Source organism: Arachis ipaensis, chromosome B08 (assembly GCF_000816755.2).
Source record: "Arachis ipaensis cultivar K30076 chromosome B08, Araip1.1, whole genome shotgun sequence".
NCBI lineage: Eukaryota > Viridiplantae > Streptophyta > Magnoliopsida > Fabales > Fabaceae > Arachis > Arachis ipaensis.
Genome location: NC_029792.2, coordinates 45,407,490 through 45,418,775, shown reverse-complemented (window position 1 = coordinate 45,418,775; position 11,286 = coordinate 45,407,490). Strand labels below are relative to the sequence as shown.

At 46.8% G+C, this 11,286-nt stretch overlaps 1 protein-coding gene across 1 annotated transcript in view; it reads left to right on the top strand.

Moving 5' to 3' along the window:
* Positions 10,989 to 11,286, top strand: part of LOC107613581 (11-oxo-beta-amyrin 30-oxidase-like) — a 3,881-nt gene continuing 3,583 nt past the window's right edge. Inside the window, exon 1 of the mRNA XM_021109415.1 lies at positions 10,989 to 11,267. Within this exon, the coding sequence (XP_020965074.1) occupies positions 11,056 to 11,267 (212 nt within the window). The 5' untranslated portion in view covers positions 10,989 to 11,055. The remainder of the gene's footprint in view (positions 11,268 to 11,286) is intronic.

The following is an 11,286-nucleotide window of genomic DNA, read 5'->3' as shown; positions in this document are numbered from 1 at the left end:
CTATGCTTATACAAAAAAAATACAAACTTTATATGTTCTAAATATTTTTAAAAGAATTAAAAATTAGTGCTTAGAATAAAATAATTGTGTAAATTAAGTTAATTAATTTTGTTAATCTTCTATATTAAGAAGATTAAATGTGTAGGCAAAATAATTCAAATCGACGTTGTTACATGTTTTAAGCATATATGGTACGAACCAGTTAGGTCATCACTACGTCTGTTACTTGGACCAATTCTATTATCATGTGTTTTTAGACCTATATTTTTAAAGAGCAATATAGATAATAAACATAATTTGAATTCATAAGAAAAAAATTAATTATCATAATAAAATTAACTTTTATATTATGTAAAATAAAATACAGATAATTTTAATTATTTTAAATTTGTTTAATTTTAATATGTTTAATAGGATAGATCTTTATTCTGAAACAAGAGTATGTATTTTTAGAATGATACACTTTTATCATATTTTTTCTATTGATTTTTTTTAAAGGTTTGAATCTCATCTATTAATTTGTGACCTCTTTTAATTTAATTTTTTAATTTATTATGATAAATTGATAATATGATGAGTATTTGTGCACCCATTCTATTTGTTAAAGAATTATGTATCATTTCTATTGTAAATGAAATAAATAATACGACATAAAATTATAAATAATAAACTATTATTTCTATTTATGAAAGATGAAAGTACTGAATTGAAGGGAGGAGAAGAGAGAAAAATCATTCGAGTACTCCTCGTCCTTTGTCTCTCTTATTTGATGCGGTTGTTACAACGACTTCCAACCTCGTCGGTATCGCGTCACGTCTTCGATCTCCCTCTTCTTTCTCTTAGTTTGGAGTCAGTGCTATCGATGATGATGGTGGTGGTGGAGGGTATAAGTATGATGGCACTGTACATTATAGTGGTGTTGAAGATTTAGATAGGGTGTATATATGTGTGCGTAGGATAATTTGGGTTTTTCAAATAATTTTTTAGGGTTTGAATAGTTTTGTCACAAGAAATTGATTTTTCATAGGTATAACTTTAATTTTCATTTTTCATGAGTAGAAATATCAACGTTTTTATCTTTTATAGATAAAAATAATAATTTATTCAAATTATAAATTATATTTAAATTATTTATACTAATACTTTAATCTAATAATTCAATAATATACTTGTTCGTTACCTGAAGATCTCGGGTGCTCGATGGATCAGATGCCGATGAGGGGAAGAGGGGTAGAGACCCTGAGTCGACTTGGGCCTGAAAGGGGTGTGAACTGCGAGTTGGGAGCGCCGGAGGTAATGCGACGAAGGGGGGGAGGCCACCTGCAAGGACACTCCAACGATCAAGTAGAGTCCGTACGAAGTGATAGCCGAATTAGGTAAAAGCGTGACGTACCTTGGGGAGAGTTGTCCTCTCCCCTTATATACTGTGTTGGGCGGGTCTAGCGATGACCTAGCCCATTGGTTAAGGAGCTTGTGAGCTGTCCTAATCCACGTGGGAGGGGGTAGGTCGTCCCGGATGTAGGGTCGGGGCTTCGGACGCTGCCCCGAGGATACAGACCCGGACGATGGCATGGTTCGTACGGGTGGTAGGTCGGGCGTGCCTTGGGTCGGGTATTAGGAGCCGACCCGTTGAACTCCTTTCTGTTGAGGAGGTTTGGGCCTGGGTCGGAGGTGGTGCCCCGACTCGGCAGCTAGTTGGGCTGGACTCGACGATCCGTAACAGTGCCCCCAACGCGCCAGCCTTGAGGTTTGGAGCTCGTGGCTGGGCGCGTTTGTCCTACTCGCCGAGGTGGGATATGTTCTTCTTCTTCGGGAGCTCATCGATGGCGTTTCATGTTTCTCACGCGTGGTCACCTCAACCCTGACGCTACTTTCTTTGCTCCTGTGCTGGGCATTAAATGCCCATCATTTCATTGATTCGAAATTTGAGTGAAATGGCGATTATGCCCTGCCTTTTGGTGCTCTTCCTTGGCGGTTACGCTTTTTCCTTATTTTTGTTTCGTAACCCCTCACAACTCTACTTTTCTTTTCCTTCTCCTTCTTGCTCTCTCGCACTGTTGTTGCTTCTGCTTCTTGCTCTCGCTGCATCGATTCTCTTTTTGCTTCCAGTGCCCTTTCTTCCTCTTGGATTCTTCGTTCCTGTTCACCATTTTTGCGGAGTCTGCCTTTCTGGTATGTTTTTTATGGTTTTTCTTTTGATTACTTCTTCCTTTTAGTTTTCGCGTATTCCTCTTTGTGCCTTCCCTCTATGCATACCTGGGTTTCTGTTTTGTTCTTGTTGCTTTTTCTTCTAGAGGGGGCGCCACTGGGTTTTTCATGGGTTTTTGCTTGCATTCTGGGTTAGTGTAGGGGTGTCTAGAGGGTGATTTGGGGAGTTGTAGTTTTTGCTTTTACTATTTTGAGGGTTCACGACCTCCCGTCTTGACTAAGTGGTGCCCCCGCTGTAGGTATGGCCGAGCGCCTCGTTCTCCCGGATCAGGCTCAGCGCCCGCTAGCCGACTTTGTTGACCATTACGCCTGGGTTTCCTCCAACGTGAAGGATACCCTTTCCAAGGTCACGAAGGAGGGCCTCCAGGATCTGCGCCAGTCAGGGCTCTTATGTGGAGGTGGTCCCGAGGAAGCGTTCTACCAAGTTTACGTTCTTGCTGGTCGGGAGCGTGTATGTCAGAAGAACTTGGCCTCCCCTCGAGTTGTTGACTGGTTGTGGGTTTATGAACCCATGTTCACGACTTTGGGGGTTCGTTTACCCTTCTCCCCCTTCGTCATGGGTTTGTTGAACCGTTGTGACGTTGCTCCGTCGCAACTTCATCCGAACAGCTGGGCTGCCATCCAATGCTTCGAGATGGTTTGCGAATATCTGGAGCTCCCGACTTCGGTGAACGTTTTTCTCTATCTCTTCCTGCTTACGAACCCTTCTCGCCAGAAGAAGGCGAAGAAGGGATATATGTTCTTTAGGGCCCAACAAGGCCGTAGGATTTTTGGCCTTTTTGAGGACTCCTTCCACGGCTTCAAGTCTACTTTCTTTAAGGTTAGGCCAATTGAAGGTCATCAACCTTTCTGGCTTACTGCCGAGGGGGAAAGGCGGATCCCGACCTACTGGAGCTTCGGGGCGGGATCCGACTATTTGATAAAAATATCTTATGATTGGCTGAGTCCGGAAGATCGCAATATTGCCGATATTTTGTTGGCGATTTTTGGCGAAAAAAATCTTAACCCTCGCATGGTTATGGGGGATCAGGAGGCCGGCCGGTCGTATGTTGGTGAGTTCTTTATTTTTGTATTTTTAGTATTTTGTTCTTCTATTACTTACGCCTTTGTCTTTTTGTTTGTAATTTCCATGGCTGGTGGGAAGAAGACTTTGGCTGACCTGATGAATCTCATCCAAGGGGATGATGAGGTTGGTGATGACTCCTCGACGACCCCTTCGATGAGTCAGGACAAGGGGGATGTCGGGGAGGGCAATGGTCGGGTTGACGGGGCCGACCAAGTTCAGCTAGAGAAGGTTGAGGTTCCTCCTGAGAACACCTCGGGGAATTGGAGTGTGGAAACGGAAGCTCCTTTCGACAAGGAGGATATGGGTTTTGGTGACAATGACTTAAAGGTCGTTAGCAACCCTAAGAAGAGGAAACGGGATTCCGGGAAGGCGCTCTCAGTTATGGAGAAGAATTTCGATGCTGGGGGCTTTATTGAACCCCAGTTGCTCCCGAACACCGAAGAATTTTTCCATGATGCCGACCTTTCTGGGCAGGCGAGGTGGATCTACCGCAGTCTTCTTTGAGCTGCAGCTATTGCCAAGAAGGTGGAGCCTGTCTTGGGCAATTATCACGCTATGGAAGTGAAGTTTCGGGACTCCCAAAAAGATCTGACAGATTCGAGATCTCGGGAGGAGTCTTTGAAGACTAAATTGTTTGAGCAGGAGAAGAAGGTTGAGGATCATGCCAATGAGATCAATAGGCTAGTGGATCAAGACCTTGCCTTGATGAAAGATTTTAATACTGCTCGTGGTAAGGCTACTGCCGCTGGGAAGAAAGCCAAAGAATTTGAGGAAAAGCTGAAGTTGGCGGAGGACTTGGCAGAGGCCCCTTGCCAGGAGATAGCTTCTTTGAAGAAGAAAAACAAGGAGCTGGCAAAGGGGGCCCGGGAGGCCATGAAGCTGACCGAGGAGGGGATTAAGCTCCAGGTGGCCGTGCTGGCTCCCGACCTCGATCTTTCTTAAGTTGGGGCTTTGAAGACGGTCGAAGGCGGGAAGATCGTTGATATTTTCAAGTCTTGAGATGGATACTTCTCCCAACCTTTTCTTTATCTTTTATAACTTACTTTTATTCTGCGGCCTATTTTAAGGCGCCCTTTATTTGTAACGAACACTTTGGCTCTTTTATCTTAATTAGGCCGTTTTCTTGGTTATTTCCTGTTTTCTCAGGCCGTCGCGGCTTTGCTTTTACTATTTGTTTTGTTTACTCAGGCCGTCGCGGCCTTTTGGTTTACCGTTTTTATGGTATTTACCGTTTTTGTTTCTTGTCGCTGAGCCATTTTGCTTTTGGTCCCTTTGGTTCCCGGGGTGATCAGTCCCAGGTTCCCATTAGGTCGACCGTTCGTTATTTTTCGTCGTTTTGTTATTTCGACGTGAATCTTGCAAAAGGACAAACTTATCATATTGTTAGAACTTTGAAGCAAGGAAGTGATGCAATGCGTAATTAAGTGAAAGATAGTAAAAGTGGAATGTAAAAGAAATGTAAAAAAGGGGGGATTTGGGGTCGTCAGGTCATGTGGTCGCTTCTTCTTATGAGTAGAACCTCCTCAGGTTTGCCATGTTCCATGTTCTTGGTACCTCGCTTCCATCCAACTTCTCTAGCTTGTAACCTCCTTTGCCGAGGACCTCTCTTACCCTGTAAGGGCCTTCCCAGTTTGCGGCTAACTTGCCTTCTCCTGGGGTTGGTAGCCCTATGTCGTTGCGTCGCAAGACCAAGTCGCCTTCTTCCAGGCTTCTTTTTAGCACTTTGCCATTGTACCTTAGGGCTATCCTTTGTTTTATTTCTGTCACTTCTAGGTGCGCCATTTGTCTTGTCTTGTCGACTAGATCTTTTTCAATTGCTTCACTTCCTCCTCCGAGAAGTAACCTTGGGCTCGGTTCCCCGACCTCAACTGGGATGACTACGTCGACCCCGTATGTGAGTCGGAAGGGGGTTTTGCCAGTGGATGATTGGGGAGTGGTCCTGTAAGACCATAGGACCAAAGCTAGCTCGTCTGCCCATGAGCCCTTCTTTCCCTCAAGTCGCTTCTTTAACCCTTTTAGGATAACTTTGTTAGCTGCCTCCACCTGGCCGTTGGTTTGGGGGTGTTCGACTGAGGAGAACCTTTGCTTGATCTTTAATCCTGCTAGGAACCCTTTGAACTTCTTGTCGGTGAACTGTGTCCCGTTATCCGATATGACGGTTTCTGGAATTCCAAACTTGGTAACCACTTGCCTCCACATGAACTTTTGGCAATTCGCTGAAGATATGCTAGCCAGTGGTTCTGCTTCTACCCATTTGGTGTAATAGTCTATGGCTACTATCAAGTATTTCACTTGTCCAGGCCCAGGTGGGAATGGTCCTAAGAGGTCGACTCCCCATTGGGCGAAAGGTCGGGGGGCCATCATTAGGTTGAGTTCTTCAGGTGGTGCTTTGTGGAAGTTGGCATTTTCTTGGCATTTTTTGTATTTTTTAACGAACTCCTGGGCGTCCGACATCATTGTGGGCCAGTAATATCCTGCTCGGATAATCTTTCTTGCCAGCAATCTTCCCCCGATGTGGTGACCACAACACCCCTCGTGGACTTCACTTAGGATGTAGTCCGTCTGGTCGGGGCGCAGGCATTTGAGTAATGGTTGGTGGAGCCCTCGCTTGTACAACTGCCCTTGTATGATTATGTATTTGGGGGCTTCCCTCTTGGTGGCTCGTGCTTCTTTCTCATTTTGGGGTGTTTCTCCATGCTCTAGGTATTGGAAGATAGGGTCTATCCATGAGGGGGTTTGGCATCTGGGCTGCGCACATGATGATCGCAGGTTCGGTTGCTACCCTTGGATTAGGGATCTGTTTCCCGTCCCGGGTTTGGTGCTTGCTAGTTTAGAGAGGAGGTCGGCTCAGGCGTTTCTTTCTCTGGGGACGTGCTGAATTGTGACTTCCTCGAAGCTTTTGCATAGCTCCTTTACCTTTTCCAGGTATTTTTGTAGTAGTGCGTCCCTAGCTTGGTAGCTGCCGTTTATCTGGGAGGTGACGATCTTGGAGTCACTGCTGACTTCCATCCTTGATGCTCCGACTTCTTTGGCTAATACCAATCCTCCTATCAAGGCCTCGTATTCTGCCTGGTTGTTGGTGACCAGGAAGTCAAACTTGATGGATTGCTCATAGGCTACTCCTGCCGAATTTTTGAGAATGATTCTGGCCCCTCCGAACGTTTGGTTGGATGCTCCATCAACGTGGAGCTTCCACCGTGTGTTCGGTGTGTCGAGGGCCTCCCCTGTGACCTCTACCAGAAAATCTACCATGACTTGGGCTTTGATTGCCTGTCTGGGTTCGTATTGTAAATCATATTGGGACAGTTCTATTATCCATGCCATTATTCTTCCCGCGAGGTCGGGTTTTTGGAGGACTTGTTGAATGGCTTGGTCGGTTCTCAGGATGATCACGTGCCCTTGGAAGTACTGCTTTAGCCTTCTGGATGAGAGTAGTAGGGCATAGGCCAACTTTTCCAACTTGGTGTACCTCATCTCCGCCCCTTGGAGTACTTTGCTGATGAAGCGTATTGGGCGCTGAGTCTTGTCCTCTTCTCAGACCAAGACTGCCACCATTGCTTGCGTGGTTACATCTAAGTATAAGTATAGGGGCTCCCCTTCTTTAGGCTTGCTAAGTACGGGAGGCTCCGAGAGTATCTTTTTGAAGCGGCTGAACGCTTCTTCACACACTGGGTCCACTCGAAGGCAATCCCTTTCTTCATTAGGTTGAAGAATGGGATGGCCCTTTCTGCGGAGGCGCCGAGGAACCGGGACAAAGCCGTGAGTTTCCCAGTGAGTCGTTGTACATATTTGATGCACCCAGGGCTTGTCATTTTGAGGACGGCTTCGCATTTGTCTGGGTTGGCCTCTACCCCTCTTTGTGTTATCATGAACCCTAGGAACTTCCCTGCTTCCATGGCGAATGCGCATTTAAGTGGGTTAAGCCTCATTTTGAATTTCTTTAGCGCTTTGAAGACATCCTGGAGGTCGTCTATTAGTCTGTTTGGTTCCGCTGTTTTCACCAGGATGTCGTCAACGTATACTTCTACCGACTTGCCGATGAGGTTATGGAAGACCTTACTCATTAGTCGTTGGTAGGTGGCCCCTGCGTTCTTCAGCCCAAAAGGCATTACTTTGTAGCAATAAGTACCTCCTGGCGTTATGAATTCCGTTTTGTCTTCATCAGGTCGGTGCATCGGGATCTGGTTGTAGCCCGAGTAGGCATCCATGAAGCTGAGAAAACGATATCCTGCCGCCGAATCGACCAAGGTGTAGATGTTGGGGAGGGAGAAAGAGTCTTTTGGGCATGCTTTGTTCAAATCAGAGTAATCAACGCACATTCTCTATCTTCCGCTGGCTTTTTTGACCAGGACGACATTGGACAGCCATGTTGAGTACTCGAGTTCTTTGATGAATCCTGCTTCTAGCAACCCTGCTATTTGTCTGACAACTTCTTCGGCCCTTTCTTGCGACAACTTCCTTCACCGCTGGGCCACTGGTTTGGCATCAGGTTTTATGGCTAGTCGGTGGGACATGACCTCGGGATCCAGTCCCGGCATATCTGATGGTGTCCACGCGAAGAGGTCGCTATTTGCCCTTACAACCTCCATGAGGGGGCCCTTGAGTTCGTGGGGCAGGTTTCTGTTTACGAAGGTAAACTGATCTGCCGACTTTCCTATTTGAAACTTTTCCATGTCCCCCTCTGGCTCTGGTCTTGGGTTGTCCTCTGCCCGGGCATCCAGGTCTACCAAGAACACGCCAGCTGCCTTCTTAGATTCTTTCCTTAAGGAGAGACTGGCGCTTTCGCAGGCGACTGCCGTTTCTAGGTCTCCTCTTATGGAGCCAACTATTCCATTGTCCGTTATGAACTTCATTGTCAGGAACTTGGTGCATATTATAGCTGAGAATTCGTTGATGGATTTTCTCCCCAGGATAATGTTGTAGGTAGTGGAATCTCTTAGGACTACAAAGTCTGTCATAACTGATTTCCTGGCGCCACCGGTTTCCAAGCAAATTGGGAGAGAGATCGTCCCGTCAAGTTTAATATAGTTATTGCCTAGACCCATGACTCCGTGCTGGTGATTATTGAGGTCAGACTCTTTGAGCCCCATGGCGTCGAACACGTTTCTGAATAGAATGTTAGAATCAGCTACCGTGTCGACGAGGATTCGTCTGACTAATCCCGTCCCGACCATTGCAGTAACCACCATGGGGGGTTCTCGGGGAGATCATGAAACCATTTATCTTCCGGGCCGAAGGATATCGTGGGAGCTCTTTTGCTGGTGACGGGGCCTTCTGTCGAGATAGAGAGTACCCGAGTATCCTTTTTTGCTGCCGATTTGGATTTAGGAGGGCTGTTGCGCCCGACCACGATGTTGACCACGAAGGTTGGGGGGTTATTGCCGTCCTCCGTGAGTTCTTGCCTTCTCTTGACAGTTCGGCTGTGATCTTCTTTGGATCGTTATCGTTCTCATCTCCTCGGTTCTCTGATGAGCTGGGAGAATTCACTCAACTTTCCTTCTCTGATGGTCTACTCTAAGGCATCTTTGAGATCGAAGCAGTCTTGGATTTTGTGACCAAATCCCTTGTGATAATCACAGTAAAGACTTTTGTTGCCTCCCGTTATTTCTTTCAATGGTCTAGGTCTGGATAAGATTCCCTTGTTTGCAATTTGTTGGTAAACCTCTACTATGGGCGCCGTAAGTAGCGTGTAGTTCGTGAACCTTCCTACCCGCGGGTGGTTTGGGAGCTGCCGTTTGTTGGCTGCTACAACCTGACTCACTTCCTCATCATTGATGTATTCCTTGGCCACCCTTTGAATTTCTTGCATGGACCAGACAGGCTTAGTAGTGAGGTACTTCCTAAAGTCCTCGTTTAGCAAGCCGTTCGTTAGGCAGAGACTAGCGACTGAGTCCGTGAGGCCGTCGATCTCCAAGCACTCATCGTTGAATCTGTCTAGAAACTTCCTGGTCGGCTCTTCGGGTTTTTGGTAACCCCTAATAAGTTGATTGGGTGTTTTTCCTTGGCTATGCGCGTTGTGAACCGATCCAAGAAGCTTTGGGAAATGTTTGCAAAAGCTGTGATGGATCCTTGTGGGAGGGCGTTGAACCATCGGATCGCTGGGCCAGCTAGCATTACAGGGAACGCTCGGCATCTGACAGCGTCGTCTACTCCTTCCAAGTTCATTCTTTCTTCAAAAGTTGTGAGGTGCTCCTGAGGGTCCTTGGTCCCATCGTACCTCATGTCCGTCGGCTTGTCGAAGTTCTTCGGAAGCCGGACCTTGAGGATTGAGGGGTGGAAAGGGGTGGCTCCTATGATGATGGGATCCTGTTGTTTCTTCACCCTCCCTCTTTGGGACTCCCTCTGGCTCTCGGACCTGCCCTGGGTAGGCCGGGAGGTCGCCTGTGTTTGCGCCTCGTCGTGCCTTGTTGGGCTCCTTTCTCGGCTCTCGTGTCTTCGGGAGGGGGAGCGAGTACGGGTGCGAGATCGGCTGTCGTCGCCGTGGGAGTGGCTTCTCGCTGCCAGTTCCCGCTCAAGGTTTTGTACTCAGTGTCTGAGTTCTTGCATGATCTTGGCGCTGTCGGCCCCTGTTCCTCCGAAGGGACGTCTTTCGGGGGTCTTAGTGTAGATTGGTTGGTTTGGCTGAACGGAGGATCTTGGCTGTTCGCCGGCACGAACTGTCGAGCTCGCCCTGTGATAAACCACTATTTTATGGTTTATCTTGTGCTCAATTGAGTGGTTTTTATCAACTATTTACCCACTTATTCATACTATTTGCATGGTTTTACATTTGCCTTCCTAATTATGTGCTTTGATTGAAAACATGCTTCTTTGGCCTTAAGTTCCCTATGATTAATCCTCTCTTATTACCATTAGATGCCTTGATATGTGTGTTAAGTGATTTCAGAGATTACCCTGCTCAGGCGGGCTCCACCTCCTTCTCAGAGTTCCTCCGATGTGGGGGGTCGCTCCATGCCTGCTCCAGGGTCCCACAGACGGCGCCAATGTTCGTTACCTGAAGATCTCAGGTGCTCGATGGGTCGGATGCCGATGAGGGGAGGAGGGGTAGAGACCCTGAGTCGACTTGGGGATAAAAGGGGTGTGAACTGCGAGTTGGGAGCGCCGGAGGTAATGCGACGAAGGGGGGGAGGCCACCTGCAAGGACACTCCGACGATCAAGTTAGAGTCCGTACGAAGTGATGGCCGAATTAGGTAAAAGCGTGACGTACCTTGGGGGGAGAGTTGTCCTCTCCCCTTATATACTGTGCTGGGCGGGTCTAGTGATGACCTAGCCCATTAGTTAAGGAGCTTGTGAGCTGTCCTAATCTACGTGGGAGGGGGCAGGTCATCCCGAACTTCGGGTCGAGACTTCGGACGCTATCCCGAGGATACCAACCCAGAAGATGGCATGGTTCGTACGGGTGGTAGGTCGGGCGTGCCTTAAGTCGGGTATTAGGAGCTGACCCGTTGAACTCCTTTCTATTGAGGAGGTTTGGGCCTGGGTCGGGGGTGGTGCCCCGACCCAACGGCTAATTGGGCTGGACTCGACGGTCCGTAACAATACTTTAACTTATATTTTAAATATTAATAATTAATTAATAACTAAAAATAATAAATTTTAATAATCTTCTAAATTATTTTGTGTGCTGTAGAATTTCATTGTAGCCTTATAAAAGCCACCGAAGTGGCATCGGCAAGTATCATCCAAGTGAACTACATTAATTAATTAATTTCCTTTTTGTTTTCTTTCTTTGTCCTTCACTTTCTGGCTCCCTCTTCCACAACCCCAAAGAAACAGGAACATGATAAGAATATCTTCCCCAACTGCAATATGTTTCATCATAGTGGTTCCTTTGGTTCTTCTATGGGCATGGAAGCTTCTCAATTGGCTATGGCTGAGGCCAAAGAGATTGGAGAAGCTTCTAAGAGCTCAGGGACTTCAAGGCAACAAATACAGGGTTCTTGTCGGGGATTCAATGGAGATGATCAACATGATCAAGGAAGGTGCCAAATCTCAACAACAACACTTTTTC